Raw genomic sequence first — 18414 nt, forward strand, 5'->3', positions numbered from 1 at the left:
TCCATTTATTTTTGGTCTGGATTCAACAGGATTTTATTCCGTTTTCCCAACCAACTTTGCAATTAATGCATTTTGTCTTCATTCATCAAAAAAAACATTTACGCTTTTTTGTGAAACTTTAAAAATTTAATCTGTAAATACTTCTACGAAATGTACAAATAGTATGTACTTTTCCTCTGTAAGATTGAAGAAAAACAATTTTTGCATTGAAAAGTAATAAACACGTCGGTGTAAATGTATATTGTTGAAAAGAATAAGTTTGAAATCTTATTAACTCAACGTAGAAAAAAATTATTGGCAAGACTAAAGCTTTATCATGAAAAGTTACATTGAAAAGCCACAAGCTTTTATGATTTCTGTTATCGTGGATTATTATATAATTTGTGTACTGGTGATTACCAACATTGCTGCATGTGGACATTTGAAAGTGTAAATACGACGCTAACTACCTGCCGCAGTGACAATTTATGTCTTGATGGAGTTTCCTCATTGTCAGTGTCTTTGTCAACTTATACATGTTGTGTCAATGTGTTCATGTTGTGTCATTGTATTTAAAAATGCGTTAACAAATTCGCACTGGAGGCGGTGTGTACAGGTAAAGTTTTGCGGTGTTCAGAACGGCTGACAGATAAACACGCAGGGAGCGAGGCTAGAAATATCTGTCAGCGACCTGCTCGCAGCGAGCGAGGCTGGAAATATGAGTGTGCTGCCCGAGGGTGATGGCTTCAACCCGCCTGGCTTGAGGTTGAGTGAAAAGTAATCTCACGCCTCGTTCCATTCTAGTCAAAATAATACCAACGTGAACTGGGTAACAAAGCTCAAGCAAAACATTTTGCTTACATTCAGTGACCAGTGACCAGCGCCTGAAACAAAAAAAACAAACAAACAAACAAAAAAGAAAAAACTAAAAAGAAAAAAAAAGGAAAGCACCCCAATTCTTAGTAACACTTTTACAATTTTGACTATGGCATTCAAGTCCCAATAACCAAGAGTTTAGGGAGTTTTGTTATGTCCCAGTAAATTTTGTGGATTTTTTGCGGATGCTCAGAATAATTAAGTGCTTAAATTTGAAAATGATTAAAACAAAACAATTTTGTGTATACTTTTTTATTTGATTTAATAATATTTTTAATTGGTTTGGTTGAAGACCATCACATGCGATTGAAGACCATCTGGCATTCTCTGTGATATCGAGTGAAACTTGTACGTTCACCAAATATTTTCATTTTTAAATATAAAGTCCGTTTCCTACTCTATCACTGTTATCGGTAACTATATGTAATATGAGGTTTGCTTTGGCCAGAATAATTCTGAAAAAAAAAGCTTAAAGGCATACTTATACTGTACTAACAACTAATTTCTTGTTTATTTTACTCCTTTTTAAGCAATATTGGCTGCATTTTATATTTTGTTGCTCTTCGTTCTTGTCAATTTTTTTCTTTAAAATATATTTCAAGTATTGGACTTTTGCAGAGGAAAACCAACTTTACTTTCTATATAGCTCTATTTTATTATTTTGTCGAAGTAACTTCTTTTTACTCCATCTGAAGTTGTTTTTCTTTTGTCTCTTTAATATTTTGTAGTTCTTAGCTATTTTTTAGTTGTGCTTGAAGCATTTTATATTTTCATCTTTGTCTTGTGGTAAAAAAAAATTCCAAAATCATGTGTCAAGTTTTGTTCCATATTGTGTTTCCCTACTTGGCAGTGGGAAAGAAAATAGGAAAATTTCAATAACAGATATTGTACGATACACATACAGTACAATCTTTAACCCTAATTCTCTAGGCATTTTTGCTAGGATGCAACCTCAATCCTTTAAAACCCTCCAACTGCCTCCATGTAAAATGGCATACAGTCTCAATCCTCCAAAATCCTGTGTTATTTCTTGAATGTGGTCCTTGGAGGGGTGACCACTGCCTCAATCCTGAAAAATCCTCCGGCAATCACTGTCAAGATGTTGTTGCAGAGCCAATGACATCCTGGAGCAACGCGAAGGATTTCAAGTATAGGTCTAAATGTATGCACGGCTGAGCATAAACAACACAAGGTCCGGCCCAAGACCTTGACACAGTGCATTTTCCAAAATTAGCCACACATTTTTGCCAGAGAAAGCCTCAATCCTGCAAAATCCTCCATTTTGCAAAGAGGATTTTGGAAGGTTAGGGTTAATTAATCCAAGTAAGCTCAGTGATAATGCAAATGATCCTTAATTGATGTTTTTAATTTTAGATTCACTTTTAATGGACCGATCCAGTAAGCCCCTCCCACTGCGCACGTGGGCAAATTAACACGTGCTCCTCTCCAATGCCACACTGCATTTTCCTTCCGCGCGCATCATACGCGCGTGCACGCATGTCGGACTTTTGTGCACGCACGTCGGACATAAATCACGGCTGTGATTGGTCAGAATACCATGGGGCGGTGCTTACTGGATCGGTCCATTGGCAAGTTGTTACCCTTTCTGGTTTAAAAAAGCATGGAGTGTGTGCAGACAACCTGCGCGCATGCACAGCACCATCTCAATACGGACCTCGCCGGATAATTGATTGAAAAACAGGTCACGAGGCAGGCTTTTATATGCAGGACACTATACAAAGTAACAGTGCAATTTTGGTTTTCATCCAGACATATTAAAGTTTGGATGAATAAGTTTCAGATACTCAGAATGTAATACATGTAGTGCCTCTTTGTGTTTTTGGAGGAAAAAAGTGTGTATCGAATCTCCATTGTATTACATGTATTTGAAGGAGAGGAGATTTGTACATGCGTTCCTCTGATGCACTGATTAATGCAAAAATTCTATGTGTAATTATGTACAGATAGACTGACAGTATGTGGTGTATTGATTTTTTATTGATGAGATTTTTTGTTGAGTTTGTCTTTGATTTAACATGTACAAATTTATACAAAAAATTAAACTTTAAATGTTTTTTTTTAGTTTTTTTAATGTTTGGCTTCCCACAGGTATAAGCCCCAGTACGGAATCGAAAGTGCCAGATTTTGAAATAATTATTAACAGAAGCCGTTAATTTTATGCAATTTGAATCTCAGGTTGACCACATGAAAAATGCAGTCCTTGGTTTAATATTTGATTTCTCTTGGAAGATAGGTCTGTAGCAGGATAAAGTCCATCCCAAAATAAGCGTTACTGTTTGTTTGTATTTTCATTTTTTTTGTAATGAGCCCCCGCACTAATAGCTATAATCGTTAATGTTTGTATATATATACTTTTGAAATTTTGCTACAGTTTGAAATCAAACAATAATTTGGGCAAAAAATATGAACTTTACCTAGAGAAATTGAACTCTATCGATAAAAATGAAGATTCAGATTTCAGTTTTCAAAGGATATTTTGAAAAACGGATGCACAACTTGTAAAGGTTTTACATTGACAGTGCAAGGGGTACTGAAACCATCAGACATCTGGTGTTAAAACTTTAGCTCCATTTATTTGACAAAACGAGAGGTCAAACATTTGCATATGACCTTTATGCTAATCAGTCCATTGTTAATTTGTATATTGTGTTCACGTTGCCCAAGATTATATGGGATTTGAAATATATGAGTTGTTCCTGTATTTTAGGGCAAACTTTCATGTGTACACAATATTTGTAATTTGTATACGTACAGTATATAATATAATAATGGCTTTCTTTGCTATGAAGTGATTGTGTGCTTAAATTGTAGTGTATTTTTTTGCTGTTTTTTTTTGTGAAATGCAAATATGGGCTTGTACAGAATTTACATATTATGTTGACTGTAATGTAAGATATATATATTTTGAGGAGACATTATTCATATATTATTATGATCGATTGTTTAAACGTGAGTAGTTAGCATTAAGCCCACCTCTCCTGTTTATTCCTTTGTATCGCTTCGTATTGAAGGTATGGCAGTCTTCGATATTTATTTGTATTCATGTACATTTATAAGAATAGTGTTCAAGATGTCATAGTTACTAATCCTGTACCTATCCGATTATATTATACCAGAGTGCAAGAATAAATGTTAACCCGTTTCATGTGAATGCTGTTTTCTGTCGGTGACCTATCGCCGTTTGCGTGTAAGCCACGCCCATTAGACAACCCTATGGAGTTTTTATACACTAAGTTTTGTTCGTCTTGGATGTTGCGCGTTGCGCGTCCATTTTTATGTCATGTAATTGGACAATAATTACAAGCTGCGTTTCTAACGCGATTCTACCGCGATGTCAATTTGGATCAGTTTTCTGTGTACAGTACCTATACACCTAGTGCCAGGCTCCGGTCCTTGATCACGGCTGAGTTTCACCTGTCTCCCATAGGAAAGCGCACCTGTAACCAAAGCGTGACGTTTTAAGCAGAGCTTTTCCCAGTAATATGAACATGAAGAAATTTGCAAGTTGAATTTGCCCAGATAGCTCGGCGTGGTCATGTGCTACCGCATTTTGTCGTTTTATCTAAACACTCGTATTTCAGCACAATGTTTGTCAGTGAAAATATCGGTGCATATTTAAGTCGAGAATAGCCCCCGTTGCAGAATGTATTGGTGTACCATTAGAGTCCCGCAGAGCCAAACAGATCGATTGCATTCAGCAACCATCTTTGAGGTTTTGTTTTAATGTTACTTCATTAACAACTATGTAGGTCTTCTCATGTGCATCCCAGTTAAACAAATTTAAACACACCTCGAACATGGCTGTTGTGCAAACGATCGATAAGAGCGACCTAATAGTCGACCCAGATTTTGTTCATTCTGTATGTTTGTCTTTGAGTAGACTCTTGGGTCGCTCTGTATGACTGCAAAAGTAGATCTTTCGCGATTAGTCCCTCCAAAATGTCGAACTTGAAAATGTTAAAGAGCAAATCGGTTCGGCGCGTCTATGATGGACAGCCAGACTGAAGCGGGTGAACACTTCACCCCCGTGCGGGTGGTAACCAGTGGTTACTGATTGGCAAAACGCCACGGCGGCAACATCTCCGACGACTTCATGACGAAAGTTGGTTGTCTGACGTCTTGAAAATGGATGGGTTTGGTTTAAGTATCAATCTGGTGGCTGGCCAGTTTTCCTGGGGAAACGATTATGGGCTGGTTTGGCTGATGATAGATAGCAAGACTGTCTGAAATACGCCGACGAGAATCCGCTGTCCGCGTTGACCGAATATACTGCATGTTTGACCCACTTGCAATAAAAGTAAGGCATTCATCATTCACTCACACTTGTTTTTATCACTAACTTTATTTTCACTCACCACAACAAACCGTTTCACATCAATTAAGTCTTAAGGCACTTTTGTACTTGAAAAGAGACAACTTCTAAGTTTTCGTGAGTTTTCAGTTTCAGTTGGGTTGGGTTTGCGAATAAGTGTTTGATAAAACAATTGGTTTTGTGTCTATCTCTTGCCAAGTTTGGCAATTGGACACTTTGTAGATGCAGATTATTTTACAGACATGTTTTCGTGCAGTGGATTTCAGTTGTCCAAAATTGGAGAACCAAAAACTGCATCTAAAAGTAATGGCTATACAGTTTTAGAAATTGACCGCAAGCAGGCGCGGCTGAAAACCGCAAATTAGTAGCTTAAATTACAGATGTCTGTGTCTTAAAATGTATAACAGTAAAAACTAATCTGTTATTTACATGTACATTAGTCATGGCGGTATTATGCATGGGCGGAGCTTAGCCCCCCACAAACCAGCATTATTTACGCAAATTTTAAATTGTTTTACTGGTCAGTGTTGGCAAAATTCCAGACTAAACAAGCTTATATGAATGATCAGTAAGCATCAAACTTGGTGAACGACGCTCATCCTTTTTTTTTACCACGTGTTACAACCTACACGATGACCTAATAACCAGCGGATCTGTTTTAGTTTACGCGGTTAGTCAACCAAGCCTTAATGCATTAAACCAGATTAGTCAAACCACATGTTGAGACAAAGACTACGGGGGCTTTTAAGGGTGTGGTCTTTCACACAGACTCATCCCATTATAGTCTTCAAATTAAGAACATTAATCATAGGCTTATAGTCTCCGCCACAGTCGCTAATAATAAGATTTTAAAGCTTGCTGTACAAAAATGTTGCCATACCATAAGAACATTTTATAATATACTATATAAGACTTTATAAAAGCAAAAACTAGTTCATCAGAGTATACGGGTCCTGCCCAGCCATAGTTCGTTGAACTTTTTGAGTCTGCACGGACGGTAATGGACGTGGCTAGCGTGCCAAAAAGGGAGGCACTCTGCCATCCAAAGGCCTATATGGAGATCGAAAGGATTACGAATTAAAATGCAAGCTAACTTTCAGCGCTGATCTAAAATAAAGCGAGGCAACAATGCCATTTGAACCAAATTAATCAAAAGTTTCTACCGCCCATTGTTAACACTGTTGAGAACAATTTGGTCATTAAAGGCCCCCTTCGAAATCAGCGTGAAAAAAACATCTTTCCTTTCTGGAATACTTAGGTGCTTTCAAATTAAACTTACCAAATGAAACTTTAAAGGGTTCATGCAGTGAATTTGTCTTCGGAACTTATTTTTGCAACTTTCTACTCCTCTTAAATAATTATATGAAAAATTGTTGACATCCTTTTTGGGACAACTGAGGGAGCTGTTGCTGTGATGTCATTTCAAGAAGACACTGTTCAGTTTAGGGGTTTTCTGTTCAAATTGTGACCCCAAATATTTGCCTCTTGAAAATGTTTGTGAAAAAATGTGTTCAATGGCTTACTGCCATGTACTGACACAACAAATCACCAAAGAAAAGAAAATGTATGAAAGCGAAATATCCAAAATTCTGGCAACTTTTGGTGCTTAAATAGCCGTAACATTGAGTTGTCTGCCTGAAATGACGTCAAACCTATGCTCATGAATATGTACATTTGCACCAGCATAAAAACCAAAAATACCCTTGAAAATGACAAAACAAAAATTGAAAATAGGATTAAATGGGACTCAAAGGTACATTTCCAAGGATTGCCTAACAAAAATTACATTACACGGGCCTTTAAGGTTGTGCGCCCCTTTTGGCCCATTTGCATCCCTACTTAATAATGTTCACCAACAATAACGTTGGTAGTGTTATACCTAAAAGAAAAAACGTATAAAGTGACCTTCTCTTTCTTTGTAAACCAGTGATATTACACATTGGAGAATCCTAAACCAAGTTATAGACTTTACCGATTTTGAGTCAAACACTGTTAAACACTCTGTTTCTTTCCATAACATCTGTTGACTATTTTGCCTAGTTTAAATGAACATTGTTTCGGGTTTTTTTTAGTAAGATACACCATTATTTAATTCCCATTTTTAACTAATTATCTTGTTAGTTGAATATTGTTATAATAGCATAGCCATGTACTATCAAATACAAGAACGCAACATCAATATGAAATACAAATAGTGCAATAGTTAAATTGCAAATAATTTAGCGGTTACTTAACTTGTTTCTACTCTAAACAAATACAAATACGATATTACGTGCGTGCCAGATGAAAGCCTTCAAGCCAAAATGAAGAAAGTGTTGTTTTTTTTTGTTCTGATAAAAACTCGAAGAAAGAGTTTCGAAACATTGTTCAAAAGACTTGTGTATCTTTCTTTGAAATAATGATCTTAAGGTTTTGAAAACAGCCTTTCCTAGGTAAAATTATGCTTTTGGAATCGGAAAGTTTCAGTGATTTTCTCATCTGGAAGTTTTGTCGTCGAAACTCCCAAAAAACTTCCTAGCGCTTCCCTTTACCTTGTTTTTAAGGGAGATGTAAGATTTGCGTTTATGGATACTTTTGATATATCAATGACGATATCTTGCTTTAGCGAAGTTATTTGTTATTTACATAAATAAGAAGTAGCTACTATATTAATGTACAATAGTCATACTTTTTATAAGATTTCTACCGTAATTCTAATATGCCTAGTAATAACAAAACCTCTCTCTACTATAATCGCAAAAAAATTGAATTTGAATATTTTTACAGCATTAAATTTGCTATTTGCCGAGCTCAGCCACCTCAAAATATAGTAATAAATATTGTTTATCATCTATTGCAATCAAGGAACGGAAAATAGAAATAATTCAATGAAAAATAAACAGCTGCTAAAAAGAACAGAGAAAAACTATAACTAACTTGTCAATGAGGGCGCTTTTTACCATTAAAGGGCCGCGCACATAAGGTTAGCTCTCAACGGCCCGATGAGGATCAAATTCTTTCATTAAAAGCGTATTTATTAATGAGTAAAATATTCAAAAAAGGAAATAAATAGATTTGATAAAGAATACAGCATTTGAATATATAATATATAATAATCTACGCTTAACGGGAAAAGGACAAAACTACTTTGTATCATCCAACAAACCTCTCCTTCGACAAAACCCACAAGAAGAGCTAATCAATCAAAGCATTATAACCCATAACTCAAGTCAAACACTTTACTCATAATACAAGTCTCAAACCACATTACTATAGGCACTTACGAGTTTTCAAAATACTTGCCTCTGCGAATCTAAAAAAGCGAATCTAAAAAAAGCCTATATTCATATAAAATTAATGTACTGTACAAGTGATAGATTTTACTACAGTTAATAATCTTAATTCTATTACTATTTTGAATTATATATATAAAGACACATCAAGTGCAGTTCTTATTATTCATGGCAATTGAAAAAAAGTAATCTATACTTGCTTTCAAATTTCGTATGCTTTCACGAAAGGGTCATTTTGACTTTACATATTGATCCAATTAATACTATATTGGAGCTTACGGACAAATTTGTACTGTTTTAAATGTACCTAATGTCACATTCACACAAGAGGGGCTACCCACGTGTTGGATTGGATAAATTCCAATGAATATCTAAAAGGTCAAAATTCATGCCAAAGTCAGTCATTATAAAATTGGTAACTGGTATTAAAATACCATGTTCTTCCACTTAGGATGCTTGCAACTGCCAGTGATTTTTGTTCAGATTTAATGTACCCGCTGCCTTATCAATTAATTATCAGCTGTAGCGCCCTCTGTAGTGAGTGCAAATTTACGATAAGCCTAAAACAATGGAAGAAACACAAACCTCTCAGTGCATGCATAGAGGTATAAGGTTCACAAAATTACAAAACAGCTCGAGGATTATGCCAGATTAGAAGCGTGATTTTACAGCTATAAGGCACTTTAATCTGGTCAACAGCTAAATTTTTTTTAAGGCAAAACACCCTTTTTTTACCACTCGCGCGTATTTTGTCTCGGACTTATTTCACGCAACACTCATAAACGAAGTACAACTTCAAACTTGTTTTCTGCAATAGCAGCAGTACCAACCAATCGCATCCACTGTAAACTTGTCAATCATGACGTCACACCCGGACAGCCTGTAGCTTAGTGGCTCCTGGTGGTGGGGTGGGCGTGACTGCTGCCCCCGTGGTGGGCGTGGTGGTGCGTGGTCGGCTGTCACACTCGCCGTCACGGCACGCTTGACACAACGTGGCGTTGTGCTGCGTGCGTGGCTTGCCGGCGCGGCGGTCGTAACGGATGGGCGGCTTGACAAATCCGTAGTACGTCTGAAATTACAAAAAAATATAAATCATACCAACGTGAATTTCATCTTTATTAGACCATCATCCTTGGGTTAATCCGATGAAGGAACACTGTTCTCTTTAACGTCTATGTATTTCGCGATATACTATCCCAGTTTTCCGTGACGGATACCATGGCACCGACTTCTTTTGTGCTCTATAGGGTTCTGAGAGTTCTGTTAAAATATCACAGCTTTAAATTTGGATATTTTTTTTCCATTATTTAATTAATCTTTAATACTCGGAGCTAAAACCTCTCGTTATATTTTTTTTCACGAGTCTGCATCCCCTTTGCCGCAGATACTTCAGGAAGTATAAAATATCGACCAAAAACCACAAAGGGAAATATGGACACTTCAAGAAATGGTCGAGACAAGATTTGATGTGATTTCGCCTTTTTGAATTGTTGACCTCGTGTATCTATAGAACGCCCTACTTATGCCCAACGATTTGACTAAAAATGCATGTCATGCGTGCAAAGTTGGCTTTGTACAAATAATCAATGACATTTAATTCTCTGTATCAATATTGATGCATATAGCAGTACTGAGGTTGTTAGTTCCTGGTGCAATTGACGATTTTGCTAGTGAATATGACAGTGAACATTGATACCATAAGTTCAATCACCTTTTTGGTATAGGTCTATGTCTCTTTCAGTTCGTTGGCTTTTAACAGTCAATTTGTAAAGGTCTCTGCTCGAGTCCTACATTGGTCCAACAAAGACCGCCATGTCATGGGTTCCCCCGCCGGGTGGTGCTGATCTAACAACCGTTCATTGTGTTCCATAGTCGCGCTGAACCAAAACTTTAAGTAATAACCGGGGCGAGCCATGGCAGGTTGACTCTAATGGAATTTTTTTCAGAGTTGCGAACTTTATGAACTTTTTTTCGATTGAGTTGTTCTGAACAACTTTCAACAGCTAATCTTGTAGGCCTGAACGATTTGCTCGCGAAGTCTAATCTTCGAGAGAAAAAAACAACATTTCGGTGCGACTCTGAAACGCCAGTCTAAAACGGGTAGGCCTATTACTTAGGATTAGATAGGCGTGTATGTTGTGTGCTATGGTTTTTGGGACGGTAAACAACCTTAGCATGACGTGTTTGCAAGACATACCTCTAATACTATAACAACAGTTAAATTGATACCATGCGGTACGTATTATAGACCTATACTTTCGTGACGTCACATTTTGAGTTGCATGCATTATGCATGCACACCAAACTACGTGTGTGTCACTTTTTGCTCATCTCGGAACACTCAAAACGTGACGTATCAAAAACATGTGATGTCATGAGCGAGATGTTTAAGCATAGTTTTGGTATCCCTAACTGGTTCCCTCGCTCACCTGACCGATTCTGTTGTAGAGATTGCAAAGTACTTTGTTGACTTCTTCCGGGTACCACATTGCCGGTTCGAACATGCCGTTGTTGCACCGTTGGCACTGCTGGCCGTAGAGTTTGAACTGAACAAACCCCTCACAATACGGAATGTGCAAGAAGTACCAGAAGACCACGCGGCCTTTCATGGACGTCCAGCCATGACCACAGGTCTGAAAAAAGTCGGGAAAATTGTATAATATATTTATCAGTGCGGGAATGGACAACGCCAGACCAGTTATTTTGACTTCCGAGCACGCTATCAGGGTAATTCACGGAGGCCCTCCATCAATGGCGAAAATATTGTGTCATGGCAGTTGCTTTGTACAATGGCTGGTACAATGCTTTCGCCATTGAAGGGGGCCACCGTAATTATACAGTGATAGCATGCACGGATTGGTCTATACTGTAAACTAACAAACTTAGCTTGGATCAAAACCACCGCCATTTTTTTGCAGGTCATGATGTCAGTTATAGCACAGCTCATCAGGTTATGCATACTCCACATCACAGCTTATGATTATGCATTGCACCACAGCTCATGATTATGCATATATACCTGCACAGCTCATGATTTTGCGTACCTGTACAGCTCATGATTATGCATACCTCAACAGCTCATGATTATACATATACAGCTCAATGTTATGCATACCTCCAAAGCTCATGGTTATGCATACCTCCACAGCTCATTAATTATGCCTATTTTATGTGTACCTCTTCCATTTCCCTAAACTGTTATCTTTCCATCGTAGATTTTTTTAAAATACGAAGTTCATTGCTTCATGGCCTGTCAAATGGAAACGGATAAGACCCACGTGACCCTGATGACGTCACCACTGATTACTCACCTGGCAACAGAAGCGAACCTTAGCGCTGTCTTTGAAGCGCCGCCAGCGGGGACTAGGGCAAACCTCGGTTGAGCAAAGAAACCAGATATGGGGTAGGTAGGGCTGGAACACCTTGGCAAACTCCCCGTTCCAGATCTCGTCCATCCTAAGCAAAAAAAAACAGGAAAAGATTGTGAGTACATCATGGTCGAAATTATTCGTTTAGCAAAAACAGGTTACCAGTCAAAGTGTCGTGCAATGTATATTGCTTGTAACTGGTACTCAGCTGAATGCTAAGCACACAATTTGGCTAATAAGCTTCGTTGCAGATTGATGGAAATCGGCCCATGCAGGCCTGCGCCTATAAGTAGTACAGCGGATAGGTGATGGGATTGTGCCTTCGGTGATACAAGCATGGTATTTGGCAACAGTCATTAGATAATGCCATGAGAAAAATACTTGGCTATAGGACCATCGCAGTTTTGTCCTTTGAAAAAAAAATATTGGTAAAATAACAAGCAATGGCAGCTATTTTGAAAATTTTGAAAATTGCCTGTTATTCCACCTGTATTTTTTCAAAGGACAAATCTGTGATGGCCCTGTAGCCAGATACCTTTCTTAAGACATACACTGACTGTTTGCCAAATGCCATGCTTGTATCATCAAAGGCACAATTCCCCCAAATATTTCCCCTATCTGCCCCACTAAAATATTCTCTCCAATCACCGAAATTGCCAATGGAACGCAAGAAATTTCGAAAGGCTCCAGTGGAAAAGAACAAGCCTTTTCGCTCAGTTACTGTGTGGAATGCTGAGCTTATTGTGCAAGAACCCATTTATGTGGCCGAAGTTGACCAGTATACTATTTGGCGTATCTCGCAATCTCATACTGCAAAGGGTCAGTAATAAGTGGCCACGGTTTGCACTCCTTGTTACCGAATGATGGATAGTCTGCAAAGGAAGGTCAACGGGAAAAGACGACTGGGAGGCACTAGTGATTTCAAACCCATTAATGTAGTCGAAGAAGATTCCCTCTTATGTTGTATTGCCTTGCAGTTGGAAAGGTGAGTGCAAGTTTGCTGAAAGTCAAGATCGTCTTGTTTCACGTAAGTTTTAAAAATGTAATTCGTGAGTTTTTCCCCCATCGGTTCTGAGTTTTCTGAATTCGATAGCCTCTTCACCCTTCCAACCCGTCACTCAAGTTGCATAATGACACAACGTGCGGAAATGAACGAGGCACCTGGGCTGGGAGCCCTCCGTGCGAGCCGGGGGTGAATCATCGCCCGGGCCCGGCGACCAGTTAGCGGATGAGACACGCTGCTTAATCCCAGTCGGAACCCGGGGGAAAATGGGAGAAAGCTGGCCTGACCCGTGGACGATGATAATGCCATGACATGCTGGAATCTCTATACCCGTCTCTCTCCTCCGCCCTATAACCCATTAAAGCATGGCTAGGATTGATTCATGTAGTTTTTCCTGTCATTCATTAAGGTGCTATTTTAAGCCTATGACATCATCGCCAACGAGTCCCGACCCATCTTTTTAAGCTCTGGCAGGAGCGTCTACATGTCACTTGGTGGTCGGTCGGTCGGTCGGTCTGTCTGTCGCCGGGAAAACCAAAAGAACGGTGTTCCATTATGTGCCACCGGCGTCCCATTTTATTGTGCATTCGCACTTGTTTGCTGTAAACTGGAGAAAAAAAATCTAACCATTGCAGAAATGTTACATGGTGCGCTCTTACTGTGAACAATTTTTTTTAAATATTAATTAATTGTCAAATAAAAGTTCATGTACACTCATGCATTTCACAAAGAAACAGCGACCTGCCCTCAAATGTGATGTCAGCAACATGGGGTCTATTGGGGGAAGCTTTTGGTAAAAGTTGGTAGCACATGGGTTTGTTTGAGATCAAAGTTCGCTCGTACCCAGCGCCCTAACAGGGCGCTGGAAGAGCTAAAGCCCTTCAGCGCCCCGTTTGGGCGTTGGTTACGAGCGAAATATCACAGTACCCCTTGCACATGCTCAATTTATTCAGTATAGCAACGCATAATTTGCAACAAGGGGCAAGTTCGAGCAATGACCAGTGGTTAACTAGTGGTTGGTTCGTGACGTACCCAGCGCATGCGCACTGAAGTTGCTATGGAAATTGCCATTGATAACCAGCTATAAATCTTGGCTCGACCAGCCGCGGTAGGCTGGTCCTGAATAGTTGACTAGGGTAGTCCAACTTGGCCCTGTGTGGCCTCGCGATATCGAATGATACCCAGTTAAGTTGAAAAGAGAGACAAACATGACAAACCTCGGCCTCTTACGTAATAGCTTAGCAACTTACAAGATAGCAACGCGAACATGTTTTGTTTTGCTAGTATAACCTCGTTTTGATTCCAAAATGGCGTTGTCGTTCGACGAGTGGACGAAGACCAAAATGTTTTGTTGCATACGGTTAAGACATCGCAGTCTGGGTATAAACAGTCAGGTTAACGTAAAGTTCAGCACAACAGTGGCATCATGTACTCATCTGTGATGTGTGTTTTGTTATGTTAATTATTGATTAACAATGAATGCACAAGAAGGGTTCTTATGCGAATCTCTGTTGAACAAAAACACACACCTCATTGATGGCCGTAGTGCAAACGATCCATTAAGCAGAAACTATTACCGCTCAGCAAATGTGGGTGCTTAGCATGAATCAACCTGGGAACCAGTCAAATATAATATACATTACACGACATTTTCGCAGGTAACCTGGTTTTGCTAACCAGATGATTCCGGTGCTAAGCAGCTTAATTGAATCTGCTACAGGATACAAGAAGAAGGCGAGCCATATCTGAGCTCGCTACCAAAGTCTGCCACAACTTAAACACTGAAATGGCATCGCATTCAATGAAGTTAGCATTGTAGTAGATCATCATGTTGTCTTCAGCTGTCTCCAAGAGAGAGAAAAGAGAGATAAAACCAGAAAGAGGGATTTCCTGTTTGATTCACAATCCGTCAACAGAAATTATCCCACCTATAAATTACTCCAAAGGAGTCATAATTCGTTGGAGACAGGCCAAGGAACTATTAATAGCCCAAAAGAATCAGGCAAAGCCACAGATGCTAAGTCATGTCTTTGTCAGGAAAAAAAAACTACCCAGCTTTCGCTCAAAGATCAGTAGTAAAAAAAAACTAGAGCAGAGAAGAAAGTGCAGCGTCGATGGGCGCGATAATGCACGTTTTCCCCCAATATGACGCGGCAGTGTCGGGCACTTCTCAGCGAGTCCGGCACAGGCAACATAGCGGGGATTTGCGTCTACCTCTACGGGGGCAGTCTTATGACTAAACCCGCTTCCCCTGTGAATCACTCCGGTCGCGTCATCCCAAGCCTGTCCATAAATAACCCGGGCTTTTGGACCGCCAGTAACCCCAGTTAAACTTAAACTACACTCAGGAATTACATTTTTAACTCCTTGTTTTAAATAATATCTGAACGTGCTCCGAAGCTTGTGTTTTAAGAAGCGCGTTCAACTTGGAGGAGGAAGCGAAACGGCCGCAGAAACTTTGCGTTACCGTGCTGAGATTACCCATAAGTGAAATGCGCATGCGTGTGAGGGATGGAGCCATCATTCCCCATCCTGTCTGACCACACTTGTGCGTGCTTTCGTAGTATATCGCCCTTAGGGTACGCTCTCTAAACTGTTTCTCAGCACGTAGGCCTTCGCTAGTCATCATGTCTCTAAAAAGTAACTTGGAAGTCATAAGAACTAACGAGTATTGCATCACATCTTCTGTTTGATCCTTGGCAGGGCACCATGAGAAATAGAGAAGGGAAAGAAAAAACTCCAAGATCATGAAGAAAGTTTTAAGTTATTTTAGCACGACCGTCTTGCCTCTATTTACTGCTATCTTTCCACGATGCGACAATGATTTAAAAAGAAGTCTACATACAAAATTGTTACTCTTCGCTCGTTTTACTTTGCAAGAACATTGACTCTCGTGAAACACCGACTGTCACATGTCTGTGAAGGAAATGTCCATGACATGAGCATAGATCTGAATTCGACATTAATTGTTCTCCTTTCGTTGTCGTGCTATGTTATTTTTGGGCATAGCAGACGTACTTGAGTAAGATTGAACGGCCGTCACTGATGCGATCTGGCAATGTGACTCATGACAAAGTGTCACACAATTTATAAATAACCCTGGCAGCTTGGGTCACAGTGACAAACTTGGGCGACGCGATGCTGGCATGCGATGATAAAGTCACGACGAATCAATGTGTTGGCTGGTGAGAATAAACATCATCAGATTCGGAATCGAATCGAATGCATCCATCCATTCGCTTTCATCGATTCCATTCGAATCGGATGTAGAATCGATTTTAATCCGGGGAAGAAGGCCCACAGAACCGTCTTTGATAAAACCCAGTGAAGATGAATCATGTATATCATTTAACCACAAAAAAATTATCAACTTTGACGAAATTTCTCACCAAGGGTTTGGTGACGATTGTCCTCTGCGAATGCGCATTTTATGTGTGATATGTTTCATTGCTTGGTTATGATATTCGGAAGTTTATTTGGGTCATTCCATAAATTTGGGGTCCACTTTATGCCCCTGTTACATCTGACATCTATGGTTTTATAATTCTGATGCACTTCTTAATGAAGTCGTCCTCCAAAAATTATTGTGAATAGCAAAAAACCTACCCAACAAATAAAACATTTCATTTGAAGTCATTCTTAATGATGCTTGAATGGCAAATTACAAAGTACCAAGGTAACAGGGACAGGTAAAATTTCACACTTTGGACCCTGAATTTAAAGATCCTATGTGAGTTTTGACCCTAATCCATGCATGTAGGCTATTCAGAGCGAACATAATTATGAAAATTCTTATAATTGAATCGAATATATTTTTGTCAATATTCTGCAGTAGGCCTTCTATACAGGGCGAGTCACAAAGAAAGTGACCTCATGATAAAAAATATCGACTTAAATATTAAAAATAAAAAAAAAATATGTGGATCGCTCCATTTAATAAAAATAACGTTGGTATTAAGTATATTATTGACTAGTAACTGTTAAAAAAATCACGTAATTTGCATAGACCCTACATGTGTGTTCACAAGTTATGTCTCATTTACCGTTCAAATACAATGAATCAAGGGCGTTTTCCTGCCTTCATGAATGAACGAAAATTTGCACAAGAAACCAGACAAAAATTACAATCATTGTTTCAGAAAATATTTCCTAATACTCAAACGCAAAATCTGACTGTAAAAATAATGTTTCAGTCTTGACAAAAAAATAAAAAAAATTCATTTTTATCTGAATGCCTGTGTGTAATCTCTGGTTCTCACTCAGCTCAATAGCTTCAAATGGCATTCCATGGACAGCTGTAAAAATGGACTCTTTTAGTAAAATATCAATAATTTCTCACGACATGGCTCGATTACAGTAATTCCTTTTTTTATGAGTGGAAGAACGTGCTCGTTCAATATAATGTTTCGTTGGCGCGTCAAATTTAATTGCTTTTTAAGGGGAAAAATATCAATAATCCAGGTCACTTTCTTTTTGACTCACCAAGCAGAGGATTCTATGAATTGTATTTCCTTTAAATTCTAAGTTGTTGAGTTGTGTTTACAGCAGGGACACTTAAATAATGCCTCATTTTCTGGAAGGGGCACTCAAGATGTTTTTTTATATTTAAAAGCTCATTTTTGCCTTTCCTAAATTCTAAACTGAGAAGGGGAGACACGAGGGGGCAGAGGCCTCGGGGTGTGTGGGGGGGGGGGGGGGGGGGGGGAGGCTACCATCCACGCCACACCTTCACGCACTAGCCGCTAGGTTCTGTTCCTTCAAGGAAACTCTCTTATATGACGTAGTAATTCACAGACCGTCGCCACTAAACGGTATTTTCCAATGATCTATTAACAACAACTTTGACATCAGGGAAACTCCGCAAAGATTTTGTTGGCCACTATAAATCCAGGAATCCGGCCAGCAGTATTTCCTTAGTGTTTGTATTTACTTTCATTTCTGACATTCATCGTAAACACGATGAAGCACAGGGAAAACAATTGCTCGTCTCTTGTCGTTAACAGAAACTGCTTAATCAAGACCATGTGTGCAAAACACGGTCCGGTATATAAAAAAAAAATCGGAAATCCCTATTGGTGTTTTCCAAAACAATAACTTCCCTGTTTCTCAGTTTCAAGTATCGGTATTATTAAAGGTATAGGAGAATTGATTATTTTGTTTACTGCAGTTCTACTACGCACACAAAACAAGTGAAAAAGTCACAGGGTAGGCCTACATCGCAAATATGAAAGTGTATATGTTTTCAGCAGTACACAAAACACGCTCGACCGTTGCCTTTCCAAATATTGACAAAGTATTCATATAATATATCTCAAGTCGGCGAGTTTGTAGTAAACAGAGAAAGTCGCTGGTATCCTGTACCGTGGTAACCCGTTCTCATACTCACTTTGTTCGGGTTAATATTTCAAAGCACAAAGAAAAATCGTTAAAACAAAGAATCTTTTGTCTATAGCTACTGAGTTCTTCGACAGACATAATAGGTATAGCTATGGAAACCCGGCCAAATAAATTACCAAATGCATGAACGAGCACCGTAACCACGTGACTGGTTTGTTTGTTGTCCGTTGAGCCGGGGATCATCTC

General features: G+C 39.0%; 1 protein-coding gene across 2 annotated transcripts in view; it reads right to left on the reverse strand.

Moving 5' to 3' along the window:
• Positions 1-5199: 5199 nt before the first annotated feature.
• Positions 5200-18414, reverse strand: part of LOC119745482 (receptor-transporting protein 4-like) — a 30269-nt gene continuing 17054 nt past the window's right edge. For both annotated transcript variants that reach the window (XM_038221850.1, XM_038221851.1), the window contains exons 2-4: positions 11772-11916; positions 10890-11093; positions 5200-9529 (exon numbers count right to left, since the gene is read on the reverse strand). In XM_038221850.1, coding sequence (XP_038077778.1) covers positions 9326-9529; positions 10890-11093; positions 11772-11916 — 553 coding nt within the window. In that variant the 3' untranslated portion in view covers positions 5200-9325. The remainder of the gene's footprint in view (positions 9530-10889; positions 11094-11771; positions 11917-18414) is intronic.

The sequence above is a fragment of the Patiria miniata genome, unplaced genomic scaffold, assembly GCF_015706575.1.
Source record: "Patiria miniata isolate m_02_andy unplaced genomic scaffold, ASM1570657v1 HiC_scaffold_7, whole genome shotgun sequence".
In the NCBI taxonomy this organism is placed as follows: domain Eukaryota; kingdom Metazoa; phylum Echinodermata; class Asteroidea; order Valvatida; family Asterinidae; genus Patiria; species Patiria miniata.